Source organism: Lycorma delicatula, chromosome 1 (genome assembly GCF_047948215.1).
Source record: "Lycorma delicatula isolate Av1 chromosome 1, ASM4794821v1, whole genome shotgun sequence".
Taxonomy (NCBI): domain Eukaryota; kingdom Metazoa; phylum Arthropoda; class Insecta; order Hemiptera; family Fulgoridae; genus Lycorma; species Lycorma delicatula.
The window spans coordinates 115,038,728-115,054,422 of NC_134455.1; the positions used below are offsets into that span (position 1 = coordinate 115,038,728).

Consider the following 15,695-nt stretch of genomic DNA (forward strand, 5'->3'; position numbering starts at 1 on the left):
ATAGGTTTTATTTAGATAAATTCTTAGTAGAAATAGTCACTAATCATTTATTATTAGGATTTGTTATTGTTATTTTCCACTTACAAATTTAGTAATTATTATTACCAATTTCTTCTATCATTTAATTATTATTCAAATTACAATTGATTATAGGTTTTTTGTACTTTTTTGCTGGTAGAGGTTTGCTCCTGAAAAATGAAAATTTTATATAAACCATTATTTTCATTCATAATTTTCGAACATTACAAGTTCTACAAACTTATAATTAAGTTTAAACACTTTAATTGTGATTTAAAGTGTAAACCTTGTAGAACAATATAATCTCATAAAATGATTTTTGTTATAAATCAACTAAAAAATTTAAAATTTTAGAAATTATGACTTTTTCATTTCTGTATTTAAATTTTGAATTAATAAAATAAAAATTGTGATAAAACTTTCGAACAAATATTTTAGTGATTTTTATAAACCAGGGAGTGAATAAGACTAAAATTTATGAAATTACTTAAAAAGCCGGCAGTTATCTAAATAATAAAATACTGCTTTGTGCATAGACAATTCCCATAAGGTAAAATAAGTATACTGAAAAAAATCTAATAAAATATAATCTTGGAATTTTTTTGTACTCTGAACAAATCTCTTCATCCACAGTCAATTTTTAAATTCCTTCAGTGTTTTAATTCCTCTGTGTTATGTTGAAAGCTCCAAGAATATTTGGAGAATAAAAGTTATACTCCATTTTACTGCTATGTGATGTTTAATTTTAACATTTGTTTCAAGTTTCTTAATATCAACATGTTAATTTTTTAAGATTTCTGTTTTCATGAGTTCATAGTTTTTCCCTTTCTTCTCATTGATTCATTGTAATTACTGTATTGCAGAATGAAAAAAAGGTTTCTGAGAATTTAAGGAAGGAAGTGCACGAACTAAAAAATCTACAAGCATCAAATAAAATCATTATTTCTGAAATCAATGAAAAGAATGCTTCTCTTGTAAAAAGAATAGAATTAGCTACTTCTGAAATAACAGCTCTCGTTGTAAAAAATGAAGAATTAGAGAAAATTCTCTCTGATAAAAGCAAAGAAATAATAGGTTTGAACTCTAGCATTATGTCAAAAGATAAGTTAATTGAAGAAATAAATGGAGTCAGGAGTGAATACAAGACTTTTCAAAATGAACATAAGAACTGTGATGAGGTTTCCGCTACAGTGAAATTTCTTAAACAAGATTGCATCAAGGTTGAACAACACTTACAGTTGTATGTACAGACTTGTATCTAAATCTTTTGTTATTAATAATTGTATCTTGTTAAACTGGATAATCTAAATTTCATATTAGTTACTTCCACTTACATGATTCTGTAGTAGCTTTTAATTTTTAGCATTTGTAAATGATAGATACAGTGATGTGCAGTGGGATAAATGAAGTGTGTGTTTTGCTTTACTCTAAGTGGAATAATTTGATGCTATGGTCATTAACTATAAATTATAATAACATGCAGTTACCCTTCCAAATATATATCATCAGAATTATTCGGTTAATTTATGGGAATGGTTCATTGAATGGGATTTTTACTGTTGGTTTCTACAATCCACTTAATTTTATTATTTATAGTATTGATTTTTGAGTCATTCTAGGTTTTTGATGAATTATCAGAGGTGAAATTTTTGTCATCTTGCTCAGGACTGTAATTTTGATAGCACTTTTTATGCTTTTGTTTTTTATTCCATACCGACCTGCATTGTGTTAAATCTTGATTTGATATCCAAATTCTGAAATATGATCTAAAGTGGTTTTTCTTGTAGAACAATATAATCTCATAAAATTATTTTTATTATAAATCTACTCAAAATTTAAAACAAAGGAGAAGATTTTTACTTAAAATTATTTTAAATACTTGTTTTAGATTATCTTATCTACAGCAAATATTCCACTAATGCTTTAAATTTTTGATGTACTGGAAAACTGAATACAATGGAAAACGCTTAATGAATATTTTTGATTATATGTTTTTTTGCTGTATTATGTATAACGTATTACTACTCTTCATTGACTAATTTTTTTTATACATTATTGTGTGTGAAAGCAGTCTATGCTTTCCATTATTTTTGTTTTTTTCTGTTAGTGTAAATTTGATGTTTGCAGCAACCTTCACTGGAGCTTCTGTCAACTGGATGATGTGTACAACCTATTCATTTATTTCATAAAATACTGGTTGTCATTATTTGAATCATTTATTTTTTCTTAATTTTCTTTCCTATTCTGCTTGTAAGACATTTATTTGTTCTTTATTTGATTTATCTTTCCCTTTCTTTCCGTTAAAAAAAGCAAAATCGATCTTCATCTTAACAACTAAGGAAGGAATGGTACAAGTAAGTGCAAAAGCAAATTTATCTTATTTTTAATAATAGATATAAAAAAAAATAATAAAATTAGGAAAAAATACTGTTCTTATAGTATAGCATAATATAAATTAAGTAAAACAAGTATTTAGTTTTTCAAAGTAATATTTAATTGACATAAATAGTTAGTGGACATTTTTTGTTTGTGGTTGTATTTTTTAGATTTTTTTAACTGGTTATGTGTATAGGATTATATATATGTATACACAATAATGCATAGATGCATTACATATGCAAATAAATTCATGTTTATTTTATTATTATAATTCTGTAGCTTTGTTAGATTGAATTGGAATTTAAAATATTTACTGATTAGTTGTGCAAAATTTTGATAAGTAGTTGATGTACAGTGGATAGACAAACTGAAGATTAAAAAATCATGAAGTTGTTAATTCTGTTTATAGGTTACTTCAGGATTTTTTATGAAGATTTGTCAGTGAACATTTTATATGGAGTAAATATGAACCACTACTTGATTTATTCATTCTCAGTCGTCTTTGTAGTTTCGTAATCTGCATATATGCTTTAGTTTGGTGTATGTTTTGATCAGTAAGCTATATATATATATATATATATATATATATATATATATATATATATATATATATACATATTTATTTATTTATTTTAATTTTTTTTCTAAAGTCAGTACTTATAAGACCCATATTCCTCTGTATCATTATATTGTATTTTTACAATCAAAAACAAACTTTGAACACCCGAAGTACAGAATTACAAAATAAATAAAATGGCACTTATTTTTTTTTTCTTTTTTATTCCTAAAGCACTTTCGCAGGATCCCGCATCAAGAGTTATATATAAGATGTATTTATATAAAATTACATATCAAACATAAAAATTTTTAAATTAAAATTAAAAGATTAAAATTTTAATCATATATACAAAAACATATGAAGTCAATTAAATAAACTACATATATGTAAATATCACATCATAATTAAAAATAAAATAAATAGAAAATTTTACTATAAATTATTATGAATTAAATTATTTGTATACATTATGATTATATCTTTTTTTTATCTAAAAACTTGCTGGCCATCTGTTGCCAATTTTATAAGAATGTCATCTTCATTTTCTGGAAAAGGATAAAAAGTCTGAAAGTTGATAAAGTTGGATATTCTTTTGTATTTTTATATATATAAAATCTAAAATGTCCAAACTTTGCTATTCTTGATTTCCACTATTAACAAATTTGTCCAAATATCAGATACAGTATGTTTGTAATTTATTAATAAGCTGGTCAGCAACATTAGATAAACTCAATTTACCATTTTTATAATTTCTAATGTCTTCTAAAATTCTAGTTTTAAGAGACATTACACTTTATTTGATAAATTCCGCATAAATTATATGTCAGTGTGATTGTTACTTTTTAAATATTTTGTTATACGATTGTTTGTCTTGTTCACTGATTTAAATTTACTTTTATCATAAATATTAGTTATATTTTCTACACATTATCAGTGTATAAATATTTTTAATATATGTCACATTTTTTGTGTATAATTTATAGGTATAAGAGTTGTAATATTATTAATTTTTGAATTTTTTTTTGTATAGTCAATTAAAGAAACATTATAACCATTATGTTTATTATTTTAATTTACTTTTATTTTTATTACATAGAGTGTAAATTAATTGCTCTTTGTATTGTAGTTTTATTGGTTGTGTCATATATATTGACATTATAAATTGATTATTTTTGTTAATTTTGATATTAACATCTAGAAAATTTACTTTTCTACTTATGTCAATTTCAAAAGTATAATTAAAACTGTTATAATATGAATTAATTTTATTCAAAATTATTAAATGTTCATTGTTTATAATGGGATTATAAATTAATTACAAAAACATCATCAACATACCTAGTCATAATAGGATATCATGCGTATGAATAATGCCATAAATAGTTTTATCTTCAAAATCCTGTAAATAAATCTCAGACATGATAGCTGATAATGGAAAACCATTGGTAAAGTATTTTCCTGAATATATTTAAAATTAAGTTTAAAGTAATAACAATAGTAATGTTATCAATAAACAACAGGTCTTCATTATTGTATATTAATTTGTTTTTTGTTATTTGAGCTGTTTTATCTATGGGTATGCTAGGGTACATATCGTAACTTACCAGTTTTTTCTAGTTTTTTCTCCATTTGTTAGAGCTTTTAATTCATTTACAAATTCAAATCTGTTTTCTATATTGTATTTATAATCCAAATTAATTTTTATCCTAAGTATTTTATCTATTGTTTTTGATATAATATACGATGGAGAAGTTGTGAAATCTATCAAAGGTTGCACAGATACCAGGCTTATGTATTTTTGGGAGTCCCATTCATTTTGATGCACTTGGTTTAAATGGGTTTAATCTAAAATTATATTTTAAGTTTTTATAATTAAAAATATTACGGTATTTTTTTTATTAAACTTTTAGTTATTTTTAGAAATATATTAGTGGGATCATTTATTTCTTTAAAATTATTTTCTATTACATACTGTTTCATCAGAATATTGATTTTTTTTTTTTGTCTTTGTTTTATCCGATTTTAAGATTATGTTATTATTCTTATTTAATTTATATTTTAATTGGTAAATTACTTTTTTATTAATATTTTTGGAAATTGGTTTGCAAGTCAAATTTTTACTTTTAATTTTATGAATTTTACTGCCTATGATGGTATGTAATTGTTCTTTGTCATCAGGATTTACTTTATTAATACTTATTTCAGAATCAATTACTATATTTTTAATAACATTATTCTTTTCACCATCATTCAAATTAAATTTAAATACATTAGTAATGATAAACTTTACCTTATCATCAAAGTCTCATTATTAAAATTAATCTACTCAATACAATTATTATTAAATAATCTTGAATCTACATACCCATCTTTGAAATATAAATAATTTGTTACAATGTCTTCCTGCAATTTATAATCATCCAAACTCCTGTAAATATAATTATTATTATTTCTAGTTTTTATCAAATTATTAATTTTAACTTATTTGGATTCATAAAATTTATTTTTAAGAATTTCAGTGTTAGCCTTGATCAAATTAAATACATAATCAAGCATTACAACTCCCAAGACCTGTACTAAATGGATATGTGTATTATTATATAACTTAATATTTATTAAATTTCTTTTGTAATATGCATGTTTGATTTCCTGCTTCATTCTAAATCTTTGCAAAATTTTTAGTTTTTGTTTTACATTTATTAAATTGGGAATTCTTTATCTTTATCCTAGCATATTTAGGGATGATGTTTAATTTAAAGCACATTTTATTAAAAATTATTAAGTATATTATTATATTTTGAAGTTTCATATGTAACTTATAAAATCTAAATAATAACATTGCCTGGTCTGCATTCATAATGATTTTTCTAAAGTCAGTAGTTACAAGATCCATATTCCTCTGTACCAGTATATTGTATTTTTATAATCAAAAACCTACTTGAACAATCCAATGTTTTGTGTGTTCAATTACACACAATATAATAAAAATAAATTAAACAAAGAAATAAAACAGATTGCTAAACATAATGGTTATAATTTTTCTTTAATTGATAATATATGCATAAAAAACAAAATTCAAAAATTAATTATAGTACAACTCTTATGGTATAAGATACACAAAAAATTGGCAGCTTATTTAAAATATTTACCCACTGATATTGTTGTTGAAAATATAACTAATATTTATGATAAAAGTAAATTTAAACCAGTATACAAGACAATCATATAATAAAATATTAAAAAATAACAATCCCACTGACTTCATGCAGAATTTATAAAATAAAGTGTTATGATTGTGACCATGTGTGTATATATATATATATGAAGGTAAAACTAATAGGTCTTTTAAAACTACATTTTTAGAAGACATTAGAAATTATGAAAATGATAAGTTGAGTTTCTCTAATGTTGCTGACCACCGTATTAATAACAAACATACTGTATCTGATATTCGGACAAATTTGGAAATAGTAGAAGTCAAGAAATATTAAACGTTTGGGCATTTTGGAGAGATTTTATATATATATATAAATACAAAAGAATTTCCAACTTTTTATTCTTTTCCAGAAAATGAAGATGACATTCTTATAAAATCAGTAATAAATGGCAAGCAAGTTTTTAGATAAAAAAAAGATATAATCATAATGTATATAAATAATTTATAGTAGAAATTTTCTATTTATCTTATTTAAATGACTTCATATTTTTTTGTATATATTATTGTAATTTTAATTTTAATTTAAAAATTTTTATGTTTGATATGTATTTTTATATAAATATTTCTTATATACAACTGATGATGCAGGTTCTAATATGACTGAATAAAGTATATAGGTGTACAGATATATCACAAAGTTCTCCTGGGACTTTCATAAACTGATCTATTTTTGAAAATATGGAAACAGTTACTGCTGTTGAAAGATTTTGCTTGAATTTCAGCTACCTCTGTGAAACGAGATTATACTACATTTTTAGGGTGTTAATTAACAGGGACAGAATTTAGTGATTTCTTGGGTTTTTTGACCTAAAAAATCAAACAATATAGGTCCCAGAACCGTATCAAGAAACCTGCTTTTTATGTTTGACGTGCCATAACCTTTTTAGATGGGTAATAAACACATAAAACTTTTAGAGGATTTAATTCTGAACAAAGCTGTTAAAGTAAGTTGAATAAAACAAAGAAAAGTTAGAAAAATTTAAATTTTATTTAGAAACAGTACGCTAGACCAAAGTGCATTATACTTACCAGTTTATAATAAATGTTAAAACAAGAGCCTGCCATTTTCTACACATTTCTTGGCACGCTTCAGTACTATTTTTGTTGCTCATTTTAGTTCTTCAGAACTGTCCACCAAGATCAGGAGATCTTGGTGGCCAGAAATGTGGACCTCCATGAAAGATTCATTTCTCAGAAAAATTATGACATAGTCATAATTTTTCTGAGTGGAATCTGTAGAAGAGAATTGGGGGAGACGTGCTGTCATGCTGAAAGTATACTTTACATCTCAGTGGTAGAGAAACATCTTCAAGCAGCTGCGGCTATTCTTCTTGAAGAAAGTGTAAGTACATCTCAGCATTTAACCAACCAGGTAATATGAACAGTAGACAGCTGATAGTAAAGTACTAAAACATAAGATGTTAAATCAGTGCTGAAAATTGCCTTCCAATGTGTCATGAGGATTTACTTCTGCCCATATGTGCTCATTGCGTTAAATTATTGACACAATCTTTTGTAAAATTTGCCTCGTTGGTAAACAAAACATATTTGTAGAGTTGTCGATTTGTATTCCACCAGTTGCAGAATTCCAAGCAAAGTGGACTGCCCCCCTGGTATTTATGGTAAGGATAAAATGTTTGTTAAGTATACTGACGAAAGGACTGCGCTAAACTGCATTGATAATAACTTCATCAAATACAGTGTCATGGTGGACACATCTTCTTTTGTATCTAGTATGAATACTACATAGTGAACCTCTTTGCCAAAGATTGCAAAAAGTCACGCTAATTGTTTTGTAATCTGGAATCCTCTATCAGAAATGTATTCAATATTCTACTGCAGCATTACCATTACACATACTCAAAATGAATACCATATCAGTACATGGTACTATGACTATTCAGATAATATATTTATATAGTTGAAAACTGTTCTGTGCTGCACATGACACCACTTGCTGACAACTGCTAACCCGCACCATCAGTTACTTTGTGGTATATCCGCAGTTTATAAGCTAGTACTTTAGTGTGAATAGTCATTGTATGTGTTCTATGCGTGATTTACTTATTGTTTTTTTATTCTCATTTTAGCTAGTGTATTGTTTGTACACGTGTAAAATCTGTGATTGTGTGAATCTAAAAATTCCTTGAAAATTGTACTGTATGTGTGTACCTGTTTTGAGTTGAATATGGGTGAATAATTTTACAAATTCAAAATGGTGGTGTGCTGTTTTTGGATGCAATAACAATAATAAGATAATATTTATAACCTTTATAAGAGAATTATATTTCATTCAAAAAGATAGTACACAAAGAAAAATCTGGGTAAACGCGGTAGACAAGACAGTTCTAATGTCATTAATGCAACAATTTATAGCATACATTTTAGACAGAATTGCTATGAATGAGACTTACAAAGTGAATTTTTAAATTATGAACTGTGTAGAAAAAAATTAAAAAAGGATGTTTTTCCAACTGAGCACTTACCTAAAACAGGAACTGACAGTATATTAACTGGTTCAAGGAACATACATTGTGAAATAAGAGAAAGGAAGAAACAAGTAAATGAAATGCTATGAAATAAAAAAAAAAATTGCCTCATCATCAAAAAATTACAAAAGTTCAGGTTCTCAGAGTTGAAAGCATTGAACTAAGTACATGTACAGAAAGTGACAGACTTAAGCTGCTTAGTGAACTGAATAATATAAAGTTAGAAAACAAACATTTACAGGATGAAATGTCAAAATTAAAAATCAGAAAATTATTCTCTGAAGCAGAACGATAAATATGTGTAAAAAAATTCACTCCAGGCCAAATTCAAAAAATGCATAAAGTGGTCTTGTAAAGATATTTCTTAGGCATTGTCTTTACACTCAGCTGGGCCATGTGCTTATAGATACCTCTTGAAATTGTAATATCCACTACCAGGAGTTTCAACTTTAAAAAAATGTGTGAGCAAAGTTATAATCACTTTGAATGTGCTAAATGTTATAAGTATTTTGAAGAACTGCCATTTATATTCCTTTGAAAAGGGTTTGTGTCCTCATAACTGATGAAATGAAGGGGAAAGAACAATATGAATATGATGACAAAAATGATGCGCTTTTACAACCCACCAAATATATCCAAGTGATCAAAATTCACGGTTTAAAAAAAATTGGAAGCAGCCTGCTTTTTATGATTATGACTGCAAACTTATGAAACACTAATTTTTATAAGCCATGAGAAGCACTGGTGGTACTCAAGATTACAAACAGGCCGTCAGTAGCCCACGCTGGCTTCTCAAACACACTTTTGCATTATACACTGTTATATATCTTGGCCTGTTTTGAATGCTTTATTGTTGGTGTGTGGCTTATAAGGAATGTCAGATAATGTGATTGCACAGTGGCACCATCGTCTACCTCAATTTCCTGTTTTATGAACTTACAGTTGTCGAGTGAATGAGTTATTGTATGTTGTATACCAGGAGGTTATTCTTTCTAAGTATTTTTCTTATGGTTTTGTGTTCTGTTTTTAATTAATCAGTTTTTTATTTACATCTAAATCCTATCTCTTTTTGTTATCAATTAGATTATGGTGTACTGAATATTTTACTGTTTTTTTAAAGAAGGAATTAACATTTTACAAAATTTTTCATCTTTAAACAGTGTTTACAATTTAAATATTTGTATTTTCATTATGGATAATCAGTCTGGTTGTAGCAGCTTCAAATCATGTAGACCAACACAAAAGAAACTTAGATGAAGAACTTCAAGCCGTACTTTTGAGTGACAATGAAGAAAGTATATTTTCTTTCTCTCAATCTGAGTACAAGCCTGAAAGCATTTCAGACATTTCATCTATTAATGAAGATATGGTTCCAGAACAGTATTTAGAAATGAAAAAGGAAGGTGACACAGAAGATAAGTAGCATGAAGTTGACAAGTCCAAATTACCTCTTCATATCCAGTTTACAGGTAAAGAAAAATATAATTATCATAATATGTATCCTCAGAATAGAATCTTTAATTACTACTGAAATATATAAAAAAGTTTTTGATGATGAAATTTTAAATCTTATTGTAGCGCAAACTAACAGAAATACTACAAATTTCACAGTGCAAAGTAGAAGAAATGTCAATGGTTTGACACAAGTTCTAATGAAATGTGGAAATTTCGTTCCATAATAATATAAATGAGGATAGCGAAATATCCCAAAATTTCTGACTGCTGGGATACATCAATTCTTTATTGTAATTGTTTAGTACCTAAAATTATGAGCAGGAATCTGTTTCAGATACTTATGAAATTTGTTTATTTTACTAGCAACAAAACAGCTAATAATGATAAACTGTGTAAAATTAGAAATCTGATCATTTTGAAATTTTAATATCTTCAAATTTAGTATTTAATGAAATAAAAAAGCCAGATTATTTAGTGAGGTTTAAAATTTGACCAGGCCGTTTCAAATTTGTATTTCATAAGTGTTACGTTTTCACTCCTTCTTGCTGTCAGGTGCTGAAACCTAGTGGTGGCTAGGGTGCCCATGACAAACTATGGTCGCCTGACCATCTCGCCACTCTACGTCACAAGCTGCTCCCTCGAGCACTGTACGTAGCATCATTTAAACAGTCTACACTCATACCTGACTCAAGGTGGTCGTGTCTGGATGGACTCTCAATTCTTGTTCGGATGAACATTACTTTAAGTTTTATTTAGTTTATATTTGCTATCTGTAACGTTAAAGATAAGTTACAAGTGTTATGTTACAAAATTATTTTAAACCACCAAGACGGCATACAATTAAACAATCCTTCAGTAATCAACAAGGTGTTGTCTTCATTCATCACCTATGAACACATACAGTCCACCCTCACTCTAAAATCTACTGCAACATTGTTAACCAAGGGCATCCCATCGACGTCGCAATAGTAAGTATCAAAAAAATATATTTGAGGTATCCTGAGATTTAGGCAGAATATTATTTTTACCCAGAAAAAAATATTTTTAAAAGGACGAGCTTTTTGGTGGGACTTTTACCTGCCAGGTTATCGGGAATGTTATTCATGACTGCGAGTAATTGTACGGGTAGGTTGAAGTGTAAGAGAGAGAGTGTATATTAGTAGCCGGCTGAGTTGAAGCATGCTTTGGTATGATTGGCTCTCACAAGACCACATGACTTATAGCAAGCGTGCAGTTAGAAAAAATTTTGTAGTTAAAAGATTCTTATTTGTAGTAATTTTTTTTAGAATTTTCATATATTTAACATTAAATGAAAAAGATATGATGTATATCTATTGATATATGATGAAACATATTTTTTATATCAACAAATAAAATATTTTTTTATTTAACCTGTTTATTTTGATTAAATTGTATTTTTAATTACGAGGGCAAGTCAAAAAGTAAAATGAAATTCAAAAAATCAATATATTAATTTGTACTTATATAAATGATACATGCATTATTTTTTAATAATAATCCCCTCCTACTAAAATGCACTTGGTTCATATTTAACAAGCTTTTGAATTCCTTCTTTTGAAGGAAATTTTTACTGCTTCTGTGGCGTCTTCATCAGTTTGACAATGATTCCTTTGTAACTCTTCTTTTAATGGACCAAAAAGAAGAAAATCGCTTGGAGCCAGATCTGGACTGTATGGAAGGTGGTCCAGCAGCTCAAAGCCGAGATCTTGAAGGCAAAGGACTGTTTGTTTTTTGACCATTTGAGGTTTAGTTTTATCTTGAAGCAAAATCATGCCTTTAGAAAGTTTACCACATCTACTGGATTTGCTTTTTGCTTAAGTAAATGCAGTAACTCATAGTATTTGTCACTGTTTACTGATTGACTTTTAGCTGTGAAGTAAACCAAAAGTGAACTTTCCATATCCCATAATATTATTATGGGATATGGAACCTTTCCTGCAGACAGCTGTGGGAGATGAAAGATGTTTCCACACAAACTTTGTTGCTTACTCTCAGGTTCAAAGTGATAGATCCATGTCTCATCAACAGTTATTTGCTTAAGAAATGAGTCTCCTTCTTTGTAACTTTTCAAAAGCTTATGGGAAATTTTCAAATGATTTTCTTTGTGGACGCTGGTTAATTAACGCGGAACCCAGTGAGCACAGACTTTTCAAAAGTTTGAATCGTGGATGATTGAAACTGCTGAGCCATGGCTTATATTCAACTTGCTTGCAATTTCATCGACTGTAATATCATCATCGATTACTGAAAATCATTTGTTTAAAGACTTCAATATTGTCGTTAGTCTTTGAAGTGGAAGGCCTACCTTGCCCACTGTTTATCACAGAGAAAAATCCTGTCATTTTTAAAGCAATCAATACAAAATATCTTACTTCCACTCAAACAACTCTCTCCATATTGCTACTGCATTCGACGAATAAGCTCTTGAGGTGCCTCAAATACCTACCCTAAAATGTTTAACAGCTCTCTTACTGTAAGATAATGTGATGGATCTGTTCTATTTATTTTGTAATGAACAAGGATAATTGTTTTTTGAAACCCCAACATTGAAAAACAGTATTGCACTTGAAAATTTTGTTTTAAAAATTTCATTTTACATTAGCTGTCAGAAAACCCCTAATAGATTTCGACTTTATTCTGAATTGTGCATACTCTTCCTAAGAGAATACTGAAAAATACCTAAGAGAATGCTGAAAAAATTATATTCATCAACATGTTATAAAAGGGTTAAATTATTTGCCTTCACAATAAAGAAAAAATAAAATTGATTAGAAGATTTTGATTATTTTTTAATAAAAATAAATAAAATTGTTATAAAAAACCTAAATAATATAAACCATATAGTAAGTACTAGCAACCCGATGAATTGGCTCCTAATTAATTCGTAGTCGAAGCAGATCACAAGAAAACTTGTAAATCATACATAAAAATGAATTAACGAGTTACTTCAGACTATAGTAACAAAAATATGGAGAAGTTTAGCATGCTGCACTTGCCAGCATGTGTAATGGAAGGTTAAAATCACTTTAAAGACAAAAATTCTTATATTTATATAACGAAAGCTTAACAAAATGAGCTGAATTAAAGATGTAGTAAAAATAACTGGAAGCAATTGTATAAAAATAAGATTAGTGTTATGTACTAAAAATAATGCAGATGAAATTAAATTTGCTCAGTTAATTCTTAGTTAATTTTTAAAAAGAAACTACTAGTTGTTATATTTTCTCTTTAGCAAACTGTTATTGCTGTGAATTATCATCTAATGTTTTTTATAGGAAGATACCTTTCAAACTATTCATACTATTGTTAATTACTAGTCCATTTTCTGACTATTTAGTGGTTGATTTATCTGTATCTTCTTTAACTTTGTTGTTTATTTCTTTTCTTGTTTGGAGAACAATTAATACAGATGTGAATTTTTTTCAGCATTACTTTTTATCATTATCAGCTGTGTTTTTAAGTTATTTCTTGGAAATATTATGTTTAATTATTAGGATGAAATGTAGAAATGAACAAAAAATTGATCAAGCTAAACTTGTTAAGCTTGTTGCTAAGTTAGCACTTGGAGAAGCAAAAGAAAATTAAAATGATTAGGAAAAACATTAATGAAGAGAGAGAAAACTACATTCTAAGTTTGAAAACCAGCTTGTAATCATCAAAGAAAAAATGGTATGTCATTTTAAAATTAAAACTTCTCATGTTAATTTAAGTGTAAAAGTCTTATTTTCAACCATATTCTAATTAATAATGAATGAATGAAATATAACATTATTAACTTTGTTAAAAATATATAATTGTGTATTTTGTAGCATAGTATATCTGTATTGTTATCAATTAGTTACTTAAATGCCCAAAATTATTAATTCTAAATATTTGTATATATCTTTGATATTTAATGTAAACGACCTGACATGAGGTACTAGTTTCTGTTTAAAAGTTTTACAGCGATTCTCATGAATTGCAATAATTCCATTCCATACTTAATATATCATAATGAGATAGATAGCTCATTGTCAGTTTTATATTTTTTCACCTGTTTGTTTATTAAATAATTTTTTCTTATGTAGATAACTTTTCAGAAGTTGAGAAATAATGAAACAATTCAGCTATAGAGAATTTTCAATAAGTTGAAATAAAAATTTATTGGCATGAAGGTAAAAATAAGGGTGTTGGTTAGGGTTATGGTCAGGAAAAGATTTCCCATGTTTGTGGAAGCTGTAAGGGATTGAGCTTGTATATGTGGTAACTCTGTAAACACATCTTCAATCAACAACATTGTATCAAAGACATTGATTCTCAAGATTGACTGTTTCACTATTATCCCTTTTAGTGTTTATCTACTGGTACCTTAAAAAATTATAACCCATTTGGTATAACTTTGATAGATATTCTACAGAAAATAAGTAATAAATTTGCGAATAGCTTGTTGAATGAATTTATCCAGAGTCTGATCAACTAATTAATATAAGAAAGAGCCTACTAATCTCTTCTTTTTTAAAAGAAAAATAATATTTTTCTTTTTCTTTATTATTAATATGTGCTCATTATATGATTGTCTAGGTCAACTTATCTACATATCAAATGGAGGTTTATTTGATGGATGAAGTTAAGGAGAATTTTACCTCTGCAAGTATTATTAAGGATTTTATAATTACAAATTTGCTTACCTTGGACCAACATCAGTTGATTATTTTAACGTCAAATATACAGGAAAATAGAGCAGCATCCTTTGATAAAACTTGTTTTGATAAAAATGATTATTTGAAAATGACTTATCATTAGTCTTATTATTACTCACCAATCTTATAACTAGATTCCTGGATACATTTCTTTACTGAAGATTGTTACAAACTTTATTTAAATATTAGTCATGTAATTGAAGAAGTACTTTTTGATTTGAAAATGTTTATTATAGGCCTGTTAAAGAAACTAAACTTTTTTTTTTTGATGAGGATTACTGCTATGCTAAACAAATTATTAAATAGTTTTTTCAGGAAATGAACATGTAAACTATGATACAAACTCAGTGCAGTAATATGTATGCATACAGAATAGTTAAAAGAATTTAAATTGAATATGAATTTTGGTGAACAATTGAAAGCTTCTCTATTTCTAAACATTCTAAGAACACCATAGATTTAAATATTTGGTTCAGTTTTTATTAAGCGAACTTAGCGTAGCGCTAATTAGCATTTATTGGTAATTTAGAAAAGGAACTAAGGAGAAGATTATAAGGAGCCTGTAAAAAAAATAAATAAATCTCCAGAATGCATAATATAATATACAAATTTTATTGCAATATGCCCTCCAATTTGAGAACATTACTCAATAATTTTTTTTAATATGGTATTGCCAAGTGAAATGATTATAACTAGTTCTTGATAAATCTGAAGATACTTTTCAAAAAAGATGTTTACTCTAACCATCTGAATTACTGGGCTATTGTGGTGTTATGTCCAATCAAAAATCGTTATATCCATTTTATTAAGAATTGCATAGGTGGCAGAGGTATTATTTATATCTACGAACAGAATCTTGGACAATTCTTTTTCATTTT

General features: G+C 27.1%; 1 protein-coding gene across 3 annotated transcripts in view; it reads left to right on the forward strand.

Annotated features, from left to right (window-relative positions):
• LOC142321483 (uncharacterized) overlaps positions 1-15,695 on the forward strand; it is a 115,875-nt gene that overhangs the window by 40,177 nt on the left and 60,003 nt on the right. For all 3 annotated transcript variants that reach the window (XM_075359608.1, XM_075359617.1, XM_075359598.1), the window contains exon 11: positions 882-1,258. In XM_075359608.1, coding sequence (XP_075215723.1) covers positions 882-1,258 — 377 coding nt within the window. The remainder of the gene's footprint in view (positions 1-881; positions 1,259-15,695) is intronic.